General features: G+C 46.4%; 1 protein-coding gene across 1 annotated transcript in view; it reads right to left on the reverse strand.

Annotated features, from left to right (window-relative positions):
* Positions 1-15,092, reverse strand: part of TMEM241 (transmembrane protein 241) — a 153,705-nt gene that overhangs the window by 91,520 nt on the left and 47,093 nt on the right. The window contains exons 5-6 of the mRNA XM_045296217.1: positions 5,560-5,637; positions 1,178-1,203 (exon numbers count right to left, since the gene is read on the reverse strand). Of these exons, the coding sequence (XP_045152152.1) occupies positions 1,178-1,203; positions 5,560-5,637 (104 nt within the window). The remainder of the gene's footprint in view (positions 1-1,177; positions 1,204-5,559; positions 5,638-15,092) is intronic.

Below are 15,092 nucleotides of genomic sequence, written 5' to 3' on the forward strand. Positions count from 1 at the left end.
TAATGCCTTTCTTTCTTTCGTACACACTGCCCTCAAGTGGGTTCCGACTCATAGCCACTCTATAGGACAGGGCAGAACTGCCCCTGTGGGTTTCTAAGACTGTAACTGTTTATGGCAGTAGAAAGCCTCATCTTTCTCCTGGAGAGTGAGTGGTGGTTTCAAACTGCTGACCTTGCAGTAAGCACTCCCATGCATAACCATTATGCCACCAGGGCCCCAATGTCTTTCTTGAGTACCTGCTAATCTTTTTTTTTTTTTTAAAGGAACCCTGATGGTGCTATTGGATAAGTGTTGGATTGCTACATGCAAGGTTGGTGGTTCAAACCCACCAGCCACTCTGAAGGAGAAAGTTGAGGCTATGTGCTCTCATAAAGATTAACAGCATGGGAAAGCCCTATCTAAGGCCGCTGGGAGCAGGAACCGACACGATGGCAGTGAGCTTATTTTTCATAATTATCTTTAAAAAAAATGAGTCCAGAGGATTTTTAAAAAATTTTTTTCAAATAGCAGCCTGTTATAAAGGCTAAAAAAAAGTACAGTGAGATGAAGGTCCAGAAATAACTGAAACAAAAAATTCTAAATCCACGAGTCAGAGCATCTCTTGGTTTCTAATCTGAAGGATTGAGCTTCTTAGCAACTAAGAGCAGCGGAAAGCTTTACCAGGTTAGAATCTGAAAGCTGGAGCCAGGCGGATTTGTGAGAGTCCAGCCGAGTTCATGCTTCAGCTGGGGAACGGAGGCCCAGGGAGTCAGGAACCCTGCCCATGATCCTCTGCTGTGGCTCAGGGTTAACTCAGATGTCCTGACTAAGAGGCCAGGGCTTTTTCTAACTTGGAATACATCAGAAATCCAATAAGCTCCAAACCCATTTCCACGTTTGATATTTTTACTCTCCATCGCTATTACACAATGGCTTGTTACTCAAGTCAGGGCACCAGTTGCTACAATCTGGCACCAGCTTGTTTTCTTTGTTTCCTCCTTAGGAATAACATATTTCAGGGGAAACGTTTCTGCACAAGACATAAAATAGGGACATTTTTGTAAAGAGTTGGTAAAAAGTGTTTGTAATAAATTTCTATCAGCTCTCTCAGAAGAGGCATTTTCAACAAACAGTTTGCCATTAGAGTTAAAAATCCTTTTAAATCATTTGTTTTACGGTTTTGTACCTTAAAACTTACCTACAGGTCTTTTCAGGAGAAATTTTCTGTATGAAAATAAAGAAATTTACAATTAATCTTTATAAACTTCGTGCCCCCCCCCCCCCAAAAAAAAAAGAAAGAAAGAAAATAGATCAGAAGACAGAGAACTTGCGGTAAGTATATTAGGGGGCTTAGCAGCTGCTGTATTTTCCTACTTGTGAGCCTTTTTGTTGCTTGGACCAAATGAAGGTGACTCACAGTTCTAGCCCTGAGTCACTTCAGCAAAGCACTCTGGGTGTTTGGAGTTCTTCCCGCCCACCATGCGCTTCTCCACAGCCCATCAGAACCGTGTTTACCCGGGAAAAGCGAACGGATCCAAGGCTGCAAACGTATTACACACAGGGAAACGGGAGAGCAGAGAGATGGGGCCTGTGTCAGAGAAGTAAATGCAGCTTTGTGCAGCCGCTGCGGCAGCTCTGTTTCTTTAAATATTCTTTTCATTAATCCCGCTCTGACTCGGAGCTGTGCGATAAATGATCTGGTATGATGTTTAAGTGAAGAAACAGGAAAAGTACTGACTGCTCCAACTGTGAACACAATTGAAGGGCCTGGCCAGAGCGGGAGAAAAATGTAGAACAAAAATCAAAATCATAGAAAAGACCTGACTTTCTGCTCTGATAGGGGCTGGTGGGATCCCAGAAACAGCACCCATGCGACACCCTTCAAACCTGGAAATGAACACCCCCCCACACACACAGATCACCTTTGGGCCACAGACAGGCCTACAAAAGTAAACACTGACTCAGTGATAGTGAGTTGAGTGAGACAGATGTAGAACACACGATTATTACCTACACCAAAGAACGGAGTGTGGGATTCAACGTGTACTTACTATGATGTCCATAAAAGGTCAGAGCCCTGATTAGAGATGGGGATGCTCCAGGAGATTCAGAAAGTCCTCCAGGAATCAGGTTGGAGCTGAGTCACACAAGATGAGCAGGAATGTTCTAGGTGGCCCTCCTCACCGAGGAAGTGGCAATGATGCCTGGTGATCAGTCCCTGTAGGACTGGCAGGCAGGCTGAGGCAGAATAGCATTTTGCTTCCCCTATCAAATATTTTTTTAAATGACACTTGTCACTCCCTGCTAAATAAACCTTTCTTCCTGACGGAAAATAATGAATTTGCTTCAATGGACTAGTTAAAAGATATTGGTAACGGTCAAATCTGAATGAGAATTTGTTCATTTCACACCCGAAAATAAAGCCCAGTCATGGAGTCAAATCTGACTTACACCTGCCCCTCTCAGACAGAGTCAAGAAGCCCTGGTGCCTTAGTGGTTATGCATTGGACTGCTAACTGCAAAGTCAGCAGTTCAAAACCACCAGCCGCTCTCCTCCAGTAAAGAGTAAGCCTCAGAAACCCACCGAGGTAGTCGTTCAGAGTCGATGGAGGTGAGCAAGGAGTAGAACTGTTCTGTGGGCTTTCCGGGACTGTGAACCTTTATGGGCTTTCGACTGGCGGTTCAAACACACTAGGGAAAAAGATGAAGCTGTCTACTCCCATAAAGGCAGTGGGTTTTGTTTTTTTAAAAGCTATGCATTCTAAAGCCTAGCTCACAGCGCCAGCAGGGCCTTATGGCAGAGACGCTGGCATAGTGGATTATGCGTTGGCCAGTAATTTGAACCAATCAGCTTCTCCTCAGGAGAAAGATGAGCCTTTCTACTCCCATGCAGATGAACTCTATAGGAATCTATATTGAAACTCTACATAGTCTATATGGGAAACTCTATATAGAGTCACTGTGGGTATTGAGTGTGTTAAGAAGCAAGAAGCAAGCAGATTTGATTAACAGACTGGATGTAGGACATAGGACACTGAGGAGTCCAGGTGATCCCTGTAGACCTGGCCTGGGTAACTGTGGTGTCGTAAAACTCCTGAGCATGGCCCTCTTCTACCCACGTCTTTGTAACTACCACCAAATATTGGGTAGGACCATGCAAATAAGGTGCGAAACACTAATAGAGGGGATTAGTCAGTGTTGCTATTCCATTGGGTGTATAAGTGAGTCATCTCAGATATAGGAAAAGAGGAATCCCAGGACTATGAAGAAAGAAAAGCTAGTTGTAATCCTGTTTGAAGTGGCAGAGGTACCTGATGCACCAGAGGCCACAGCACTGGACTTCCTGGTCCGCGGAATGTGGCAGAGATCAAGGGTCCATGTAACTGAGAAGCTGAGGACTAGAGAAAGACATGTGGCTGCTGGCCTGGATGAGAAGTGGCACACTGTGCCCAAAGAACTGTATCCATCATGTTTTCTAATCCTGACTTGTGGTAGGCTGTTAACCTCCCTAATAACCAAATAAAACCAAACTCACCATTACTGAGTCAATGCCGATTCACAATGACCCTATAGGACAGGGCAGAAATCCCCCTGTGGGTTTCTGAGACTGTAACTGTGTATGGGAGTAGAAACCCCTGTCTTTCTCCTCCATAGCAGCTGGTGGATTTGAACTGCTGGCCTTTTGGATCGTAGCCAAGTGCATCACCACTACGGCACTGAGTGTTTGCTTTACAAATACACATTTCCAGAGTTGGAGGAGGATGAGTCAATCTCCCAGACCTGGTTCCTCCTGGTGAACAGATGGCACCGAGCACTGTGTATGGACTAGTGGGGGTGGGGGATGAAAACACAGAGAAGAGGCAGGATGCTCGAAGGTGCCTCTGAAAAGGTGGACGAGGAGTGGCCTTGGCCACTGAGAAAGTCACCTCGTCTCCGGAACACCTAAAAGAGCCTGTCCCAAGTTCCAATTCGCTCGCCATAACTTAAAAGGTCCAAACGTTTGGCATGGAACCATTTCAAGTGGGAACGTATTAGAAAATAGAACTTCCTGACAAATGGGCCAAATGGAAACCACCAATACTAAAATTAATAATAGCTAACAATGTACCAGGCACCCACAACGTGCTTCACAAAGCACTTAACACGAGTGTCTCACTGAGGCTTCTCAGTAGCTCTATGAGTTGGGTAGCATTATGATGCTGTTTCACAGATGGGGCTCAAACTTGAAGGGATGTTCGCTGCTGGTGTGGGGTAGATGTGAGATTGGAAACCAAAGTGAATCTCCCCAGGACGCTGTGTGAACCATTCACATAACATTCATGTGCTATTGCAATGAGCTGTTGGGGTACGTACTTACAGGAGCAGTGAGTTATTTAATGTGGCCCTTTTACGCAAAGTCTCTAACTCTCACCAAATGACCTTTTTCTGAATGGCCCACTAAGAAGGTGGGGAAGATACTGATAGGATTCACCTGTGAGTAATTGTTAACAGGATTCCCTGGAATGCCAGCCTGCTGTGTTTAAAATGAACCCTCTGAGAAGCAGGCGCAGGGATCTCTTTACCAGCAAGAGCCTGGAGTGGCGCGCACGCTCTGGACTCAAGATCCTGCGCAGTGAACCTCCTGTATCCAGAAGACAGCTACACCAACAGAGGAGCAGGAGCAGAACCGGGAGCCAGAGCCTGGATCAGAGTGATGGACTTCCCAACAAGGGGGCAAGATGAGTGCTTTTGTGGCGTGGGAGGCTGACTTGTAGAAGTGGGGGGCTTCTGGGTACTTGATTGAAGGAGCTGGGTTTGCTAACCCACGGAGCTAGAGCTGAATGCTTTCAAATTAAGGTGTATAGCTGAGTGGTATGCCCTTTGGGCAGCCCTGAACAAACCTTGTAGCATGTCCTGATCAACAACTCTACCCTGAGCATCTCTCACTTGCATGGCAACTGGGTAACTTCCTTAACAAACCCTTTAAATCATGAATTTTGTCTGTCAGTTCTGTGTTGCCATTGCAATGGATACTAGAACCTAGAGACAAAGTAGAGAATGCTACTTAAGACAACACAGTGTCCCTCACTAAGCCCACAGCAACTCACCGTTATCAATGAGGCACTAGTGGAAGAATTCTAATCCAAGCAAGAGACTAGATTCAATTCCCTACCAACGTATCTCATGTACTACCTCTCAGTGATGGTTTGCATGTTCCTACGATACTGAACAGGTTTTAGGAGTGTTCTCACACTAAGACAAGGAGGAAAAGCCTGGTGATCTACTTATAAAAACCAGCCAGTGGAAACACCATGGATTACAAATTATCCGGTTCTGTGCTACACAGGGTTGCCTTGAGTCAGAGGCAGCTAAAAGCATCCTGAGGGGCTGCCTGCAGGTTAGTTCTGTTCAGACCAGAAAGCATCTCTATGGATGTTTGACAAACTGGAGGGATGTCCCTGAAATGAGTGGCGAATCAGGCAGTCTTAAAATGGAAACAGGTGGCAGAAAAAGGTACGCTTCAATGTGGGCCACACAGCAGGGGCTGCTTTAAATGTGAGAGCAGGGAAAATAACACGCCCATTGCGCCTTATCATTTACCTCTTTCTGAAAGCACTGCTGGTACCCACAGACGATTGCCTCAGCTCCGCTGTGCAAAGTGAGAAACACGGGGATGGTCTGAAAGAAAACAGAGTAACAAGTATGAAAATATTTTCTTCCACCCCATAATTACATAATCCTGGATTCTGCTTAAAAATAAAGATCTGTAGGAACTCTTGGCGTGCACTTACATAAGCCTCTCCGGGAAGACTGCCTCTCGCGGGGACTTCAGTTCTCTGCCACAGTGTACTGCTCTCAGTAGGGTAGACCGGCTCCCTTCCTATATGCATTCACAAATACGTAGTAGGCCCCTCCTGTCAGGCACTGTGTAAGGTGGGCACACATCTTGTGAGAAGATGGACACCTGACAAATATTTAAGGGTTCTAACAGGGGCACCCAGAAGGAGAGTGAAGCTCCAAGTCTAAGTGAGAACTCAATGAGGTACGGAGTGAACGGAGCTAAGGGAGAGGAGGCAGGAAGGAAGTACAGGAAGAAGAACACACAAAGGCCCAGAGGAAGTTGAGTCTGGCTGGAACATCACGTGAAAGGAAACACCACGGGAAGAAAAGGATGGAAAGGGTTCACAGGTCACGTCGGAGAATTAAAACTTTTTTCCTGAGGCGCCCTGAGGGTTTTAAAGGTAGAGCTGATCTACCTATTTTAAAGGTGCAAGGAGTTCTATGGCATAGAGGGCAGGTCCTAACGATGGCTACAAAAATCTAAGAGGATGGTAGCCTGGAAAACGGCCCCCCAAAATATTCACATCCTATTCACCGGAACCCGAGAATATTACTTTGCATGGCAAGAAAGGAGTCTTTGCAAATGTGTTCCCATTAAGGATCTTGAAATGGGAAGTTGATTCTAGCTATCTGGGCAGGCCCTACGTGTGTTCTTGTAAGGAAGAGGCAGGAGATGACTTGACCCATACAGAGAAGGTGATGTGAAGAGGGAGATTTGAAGATGTTGGCCTGGACGGATGTGGGGAGCTAATAACAATGAGCACATCAAGGAAGAGGCTGTTCTAGAATGGAGTGTAGTGATGACTGTACAACTCTTTAATATGACCAAACTATTGAAGTGTATGATATATGAATTATATTTCAACAAAACTATTTTAAAATGTATAAATGGCTTTGAAACTGGGTAATGGGTAGGGGCTAGAATAATTTTGAGAAGTATTAAATTAAAGGCCTAGCTTGCCATTAGAGACTTAGTAGAAATACAGACATCAAAGACTTTGCTAGCGAGGGCTCTAAGGAGTAGCCTGAGTAGGAGATAATGCTTCCATTACTGAGAGAATACACGTGTCATCTTAAGCATGGTGTTAGAACTATGAATATTAAAGGAATTTCAGGTGAGGGCTCAGAAGGAAACGAGGCACATGTTACCGAAAACTGGAATAAAAGTGATCATTGTGATATGGCAAAGAACTTGGCTGGATTATGTCTGAAGTTATATGGAAAACAAAACTTGCAATAAACCAGGGGTATTCGGCTAAGGAGATCTCCAAGCAAAATTATTGACAGTACAGCCTGGTTTCTTTTTGCTACTTACAGCTTAGGAAAGTGATTGATTAATGAAGAAGAAACGAAAACGTAATAAGCACACTTGAGTAGTTTATTAGATAGAGTATCTACTGTTCATTCACTGGGCTGTTTACTGAGAATGGCTCTCTCCTACTTTGCGAGACAATTCAGATAACATGAGGGTAAAGATGAAGAGGTATGGGATTTTTCTACTGTCTTTGTTACTGAAAAAGGAGCCCTGGAAGCACAGAGGCTGAGCACTCAACTGCGAATGGAATGGTCAGCAGTTCGAACTCCTAGCCACTCCATCGGAGAAAGATGAGGCAGTCTAATTCCATAAAGATTTATAGTCTTGGAAACCCACGGGAAGGTTAGTTCTGCTGTCCTATAGCCACACTAAGGCAGCATTGACTCAGCGACAGGGGTTGGCTTTTTGCTACAGCTGATGATAAGGCCAGTTACCAGAAGGCAGACAAGGATCAAGAATAAAGACATCGGGATGGGTATTAGATGCGGTTCATACGCCGACTCGGCCGCCTGCTAGTGGAGTGAGGCTCTTGACTTAGGGCACCTTTTGTTTTTCAACTGTCATATGGAGAATAACGATACCTACAACCAGAGAAGCTTCGAGGCGTGACTTAAGTCAAGTAGGAAGAGGCTCTCTGGTTCTGGGCCCAGGAGCACGGTCCAGGAGAGTGCTGACCACAATAAATGTACTGCTATCTTCCACAGCCTCTGCAGAGGACTTGGGCTGCACCGGCTGTTCACTTTGGAGACCCATTTATAGCATGTGCTGCTTGCTTAAACACAGATGTAGCTTTTCTGGATGGTTTTGGATCATCTATTTTTACTTGCTTTTTAAAAACTTGCTTTTGTGCTTTGTTCTCCCTTGCTCTGATTTCTTCCTTTTTCAGTTCTTGCCTTACATTCGTATCTGGTTCATGTTTTATGTTTTTACTTCAACTTTCATTAAAAGTTCAATGTAAACCATCTTTCTCTTTGACAATCATGCTTTATGGTAATGCATTTGCAGTTTTCATTTATCTTTACTGTTTCTCTGTAGTCCTCTTAGAGTTCCACATTTGGGCTTCTTTTTTGATGTGTTTTAAGATGACTAGGAGGTTATATACATTTTAAAGCGGGGGGGGGGGGGTCTAATGCTCTCATGTTTGGCAAATTTGGGCTCTGGCCTTTGAGTTCTGGGTTTGTGGAGGCGGCAAAGACAAGTGTGGCCGGGTTATTTCCGGTGACACGTGAAAGAAATATAAAAGCATGAACTCGATCCAATTAAATGAACAGCTTCTTTTTAAGGAGCCCTGGTGGTGTAGTGGTTACCAGTTGGGCCGAGATCCACAGGGCAGTAGCTGAAAGCCACCAGCAGCTCTTCGGAGAACGAGGAGGCTTTCTATTCCCGTAAACAGTTCCAGTCTCAAAACTCACAGGCGGAGGTCTCTCCGGTGCTGTAGGGCTGCGAGGAGTGCGTCTTGGCTCGGTGGCAGCAAGTGTGGTTTGGTTAAGGAGTCTTTACCGCTTGACTGTACAACTAGTCATGAGGTCAGACCTGGCACTGAGCGCACAGAACTCTGTCGTCTCGGCAGTGAGCAGCCTTCAAGGAAGGTTCATTTCCATTGTATTCCTCCTGGGCCTTCGGCCCTACTCTAATCAGAGTTTCAGAGAAGATGCATCGACACTGGTAGAGATGGTTTAAAAGTCCACGAATCGCGAATATCTATTGATCACCTGCCGTGTGTTAAGCATGGGGCTCATTCTTTCTTCTTTTTGCATTATCTTAATTAAAACTCCCAACAACTTTCCTATCACCCTGATCTTATTGACAAGAAAATCGAGAGGTGGGGAGAGATTGAGGATCCTGACGCATTGGGCTGCTAACTACCACAAGTATCCCTGGGCCCTGGAAATTTTGTCTGCTTTCTTTTTTTAGACAACATCACCGAGAGAGAATTCCCACACCACACACTCCACCCACTGTGAGTGGTTTCAGTCATTCACACAGTTGGGCAACTGTCACCTCAGCCAGTTAGATAGCATTTTCAGGACCCTCCAACAGAAACCCTGGCTCCGCTCTCACCCCCTCTCACCCCGCCGCCCTGGCCATCCATTAGTCCACGTTTTGTCTCTTTAAATACGCTTTATCCACAGGACATGTGGTCTTTTGTGACTGGCTGCTTTTACTTAGCATGGTGCTTGTGTGAGTTCATTATTTATATAATTGCTGATGTAAGGACTATACATCAGAGGGGAAACTGCCCCGACTCAACAGTTGCTACCTGTACAGTTCTATGACGTCACAGACGTTTCTTTTTTTTTTTATTAAATAAATTTTATTGGGGGCTCTTACATCTCTCATACATTCATCCAATGTGTCACGCACATTTGCACATATGCTGCCATCATCATTTTCAAAGCATTCTCTTCCCACTTGAGCCTGATATCAGCTCCCCATTTCTTCCTCCTCCTTCCCCCGCCCTCCCTCCCTCACTAGCCCTTGATAAGTTATAGATTATTATTTTCATATCTTACATCATTTTCCGTCACCTCTCGCCCACTTTTCCATTGTTTGTCCCCCTGGGAGAGGGTTATAGGTTGATCCTTGTGATAGATTCCCACTTTCTCCCCCCATCCTCCCCTAATCCTCCTGTTATCTCTACTCTCCTTGTTGCCCCTGAGAGGTTTATCTATCCTGGATTCCGTGTGTTGCAGGCTCTTATCTGTAGCAGTGTGCATGTTCTGGTCTAATACAATTTGTAACATAGAATTGAGGTCATGATTGTAGGGGTAAGGAAGCACCAAAGAACTAGAGGAGAGTTGTGTGTTTCATCGGTGCTATACCGCACCCTGACTGGCTTATCTCTTCCCTGTGACCCTTCCGTGAGGGGATGTCCATTTGTCTACAGATGGGCATTGGGTCTCCACTCCATGTGCCACCCCCACCCTGCATTTCACCTTGGATATGATTTTGTTCTAGGTCTTAGATTAAGGTGACCAGATGTCCCGCTTTTGGTGGGACAGTCCCGATTTTTGGCGTTTTAAAAAGTCTCGATTTTTTGAAAGAATGCACGACAAGCTAGGGAACGGTCTATGTGGTCCATATAGACCAAAATTTTAATCAAGAACACCACCACCACCCCACCAGCCACCACCCCACCCCGTTCAATGGTGTCCCGCTTTAAATCTGGTCACCTTACCTTAGATCACAGACATGTGCCCATGGCTGTGCTAAGACATTGGAAACCACCACTTGGCACTTTCTGTTGTTCCCATGCTTCCCGGAGGGGAATTTTGAAGCCCGGTTGTCATATGTCCAGGTGTTGGAACTGATTTAGAATTGTTTTCTCTGGGAAATCCTGGCCCTGCTCATGCTTGCTCTGAAGAGATGGGGATGGTTCCCTGTCCTCGAGCATGAGTCCTGGACTGGCTTCTTATTTTATAAAAGGGCATCATCGATCCTGCCTTGTCTGGTGATGCGTAAACAAGTGGGCGGGTCCTTAACCTGCAACACAGGATCACCGCACTCCACACCCCTGCCAAAGTGCCACTTTGAACTCTTTGCGGCCTACTTTTTATTAAGTGGGTGCATCGAAGAAATGCTGCTGCTAAGAGATTGTTTCAGGACAGCGAACCTGACCCACAGAGAGCCAGGCCCGAGAGCAGAGCTTCTGACACAGGAAGCTGCGCCTCATCAGCACCATGCCGGAGCGCACTCACTCACGGTCATCGAGGCAATGCTGACTCAGTGAGCTCCTGTGGGTGCCCAAGACTGGAACTGTTTACAGAAATAGAGAGCCCAGTCTTTCTCCTGCAGAGCTGCTGGTGGTTTTGAATTGCTGACAGCGCCACAATGGCACAAATGACTATGCACTCAGCTGCTAACTGAAAGGTTAGAGGTTTGAACCCAGCCAGGGACACTTGGAAGAAAAGACTAGCGATCTACTTCAGAAAACTCAGCCACCCACTCAGCCACCCACTCAGCCATTGAAGCCCCGGGGAGCCCAGTTCTACTCTGACACACAAGCAGCCGCCTTGATTTGGAGTTGACAGATGTCAGCTGGTTGAGTTTATCTGTTCTTAGCTAAAAGCTAAAAGCTACCATGCACCTTTTTTCAATAAAGTGAGGCATCTGACTATGTATGTGCATGAATGTGTGTGTGTGTATATATATATATGTGTGTGTGTATATATATATATATATGTGTGTGTATATATATATATATATGAACATATTCATATTACTCTACATGAAATGGAGGGATTTCTTCACATTACTTTTGTTGCTCTGTAATTAGATGGGAAACTTGGTCCTTCGTTTGAGCATCCAATAAAATGGCTGCTCTTTGTGCAGGGGTCTTACTGTGTGGACAATAGGTGTTTTCAATGTCAGGAGTTCCCCAAGCTTGGCAGGATGCTAACAGAGCACTGGGAGGGCTGCATGGGGAAAGAAAGGTCAAGGAGGCTCCCAGTCCTAAGCTGGCCCGCTCAGAGGCAGGCAGGCTCACACCAGAACCGAGGGCCATGGCTCTCGTTCTCTCATTTCCCCCGTGGCTCTAATGGAATCCAGTTAAGCTCATGTGTGCCCTGCAGCATCCCAGAAGAGTTCTAAAAGAGAGAGGTGGGAGTAGCTTAGTAGCCCCTTCCTCTTCCTGGACTCTCCAGAGAATACCTAGCAGAGCTCCATATTAGTAATCACTGTAGAAGGACTGGGAGAACGATGGAGCTTTCTACTCTCATTTTGGAAGTAAATAATGAAGGGGAAGCGGGGAGCACTAGACTGACCGTGATTGCACAACTTATTTTAAAGGTGATTTTACCATGGGGTGGAATGCTCTAAGATAGATGTGGTGGAAACTGTACAATTCCCCTGGATATAACTGAATGACTCAATTGTGCGATATATAAATTATGTGCCAATAAGACTGGGGGTAAAAAAAATTGTTCCTGAACACACACACACACACACAAAAATTACAGTCTCAAAAGTTCACGGGCCGTTGTGCCCATCCTATAGGGTCGCTATGAGTCAGTATCAACTTGGTGGCAGGGAGTTGGGTGTGAGGGTATAAGGACCATCTTTAGATGAAGCCGTGAAATCCAAACCCACTGTCATCAAGTCAGTTCCAACTCACAGCAACCCTGTATGCGGTGTCCGAGCCTTTGAAATCTTCAGGGGAGCAAATAGCCTCAAGCATCTCTCAAGGAGCTGCTGGGGGATTCGAACTTCCGATGACCTTGCTGTTTGCTTAGCTGTTCAATGCTCACCCGACAGCACCACCAGGGCCAACCAAAGGTGGGGGTTTGTTTAATCTTTGCCACGGAGTCCCTATCTTAAAAAATAACCGGCACACCACCAGTGTTCCCTGCAGCATTGTTCACAATAGCCAACAGGTGGGGAAAAAACCAGGGTCCATCAACTGAGGATGGACAAACAAAATGCAGGGTGAATATACAATGGAACATTGCACGGCCATCCAGAGAAATGGCGCTCTGATCCATGTGATGACACGGAGAACCCGTAATCTCTTTATACCGAGTGAAGCAAGGCGGCCATCAAAAGACAAACAGTGCAAGAGCCCAGTGATAGGAAACACTTGGAAAAGACATGCATAGAGACAAGAGTTTATCAGTGGTTACCAGGGTCTGGGGGAAGAGGGGACGGGAGTTCTGTTTGAAGGGATGGAAATTATCTGGCAACAAAGAGGGGTGATGGAGACGCAACTGGGTGAATGTAATTAATGTCACCCAACTTTACATTTTTAAGCTGGAGTCTGGTATCCTGTCATAAGAAACCATGTGAGAGAGAAATTGTGCAGCCTATGCCCAATCGAAACAGGAAAGGAAGATTCTCCACCAACATTTCCAGTCTTTTCCTTTGTGGATGCAAGTTCCTTGTATAAGACACAGAGGGGGAGGAACACCAATGTGCTCCTGTTTGCTTAACTCAGTAACTCCCTGCACGTGGCTTTCATGATCCCCGTGCATGCCCCATCACCACCTCCACCTGCGACGCGCTGAACAAACATTGTGATGGATGGGGGGAGCCTTGGTGAGCAGTTAGGAAAGGACCGAGATGAAAAATCTCAGCGAGGAAGCCAATTCCAGCTCTGTCAGGGTGCCTCAGCCTAGATTTACAGGGTCCCCACTGTTGACCCTGGCCTCCCTCAAGCAAGAAACAGCATGGCCTGAGCAGCAGGCTCACCAGAGAGCACCTAGATGGCCTCTCCAACAGCTTGCTAAGGTCTGGGTTGGCATGGAGACTCAAACACTTGCCAGCACAGGTTTTGAAGGAACCCTGTCTGGCTGAGAGGCCTGCTGGCCAGGAAAGCATGCTGCCTAACAGGAGTCACACTGACCCAGCAGCGTGATACTGCCCTCCAAAGACTGGACCTTCCACCATTAGGGGCATCCTAGCTGGGACCTTATTCAGTGTAGGAAAGCTGAGAAGCCAGAGGGCAAATTGACCCCAGCAGACCAGGAAGCCGTTAAGTATGGTGACCGGACGTCCCAGTCCCGATTTTTAACAATTTTTCCCATGTCCCGCGGCGTTTTTAAAAAGTCCCAATTTTTGGAAAGAATGCACGACAAGCTAGGGCATACGGTTTTCGGCTGCCATGTGGCTATTTCGCCAGGATATGAGTTTTATCCATGGTGTCCCGCTTTACCAATGTTAAAATCTGGTCACCTCACCGTTAAGCCCCTCCTCTCTTCTCCGTCAGTCCCAGTAGACCGACTGCCTGTGGTTGCGGTGCAGGCAAGGGGGCAAGCTTTGTGGATTGGTTGTCATTCTTGGACGGACATGGGTTGGGCTTGCATCTCTCTCACCATTTACTAGCTGTTGACCTGAAGGGAGTCCGAGTGGCATAGTGGGTTATGAGTTGGGCTGCCAACTACAAAGCCAGCGGTCAAAGCCACCAGCTGCTTCAGAAATGTTCTGTTCTCATAAAGATTTACAGTCTCAGAAACCCACAGGGGCAGTTAGGGCCACTCTGCATCACGAACAGGCTCCATGGCAGTGGATTTAGTTTCTGAGTTGTTGACCAGGGCCAAATAACTTATGTCTCAGTTTCTTCATCTGTAAAATGGGGACAGTAAGTGTGATGTCCTCTGTCACGAGGACTGTCAACAGAAAATGTGCTGCATATTCATACAAGGCACCCGTCATTCACGGTGGGTGCTCCTGCCAACCTGAGTGTTCCTCAGGGTTAGAACCATATTCTCATTTGTCCTTAGGCCCCCAAGCACCTACGTAGTAGATTCCTAACTGATATTAGCTGAGCGGGTAGCTACAGCAATAATCTCCTGTCTCTTGGCCGTATCAGCCACTGTGAGCTTGACGTGGAAGGTCTTTGAAGAGCTTTTCCCACAGGCACTTCACAAGAGCAACCCTGCTTCCTCTCCCAGAGTGGCGTCTCCCGAGCACAGTGCTCCAAGGCGTTCTCAAGCCAGGGAAGCTACCTGGGAAGTGTTTTGCATAACAATCCCCCACAGATCCCTGCCCCACTTTCCCCCCCATTCCTGATGAATTCATTGAACAGTTGGGCTGGGGCATACATCCTGCCTGTTTCTAAACACAACCTGTTCAGGAGCTCGTGTTCAATTCACAGTACTATTCTGTAAGCAACTATGTAACACACACACACACACACACACACACACACACACACACACACACACACCCGCAAACCCAGGAAACGAATGACGCCAGGTTAAGCTATTTCACTAAAACAGCAGGGATGCGTGTCTTGTTCCAAGCTCATGTGGTTTGTTCCTGCTGGGCACCTTCCCTTCATGGAAAGGGCTGGAATGGCAACAGCTTCCTGTTTGTCCATCAGAAGGCTGTGCTCTGGTCCTGGATAAGATAAGGAGCTCACATCAGAACATAACATGTGCATTTCTTCCTTCTTCAAAAAAGGAAGCAAAAAAAGGCAGCTCAACTAAACAGTGGGTTCAATGCCCACGTGGATGCTCAGTTCTGGTGCAATCTCCTCTCAGGG

This window comes from Echinops telfairi, unplaced genomic scaffold (genome assembly GCF_000313985.2).
Source record: "Echinops telfairi isolate 266 unplaced genomic scaffold, ASM31398v2 ScPeMD7_7400;HRSCAF=8409, whole genome shotgun sequence".
Taxonomy (NCBI): domain Eukaryota; kingdom Metazoa; phylum Chordata; class Mammalia; order Afrosoricida; family Tenrecidae; genus Echinops; species Echinops telfairi.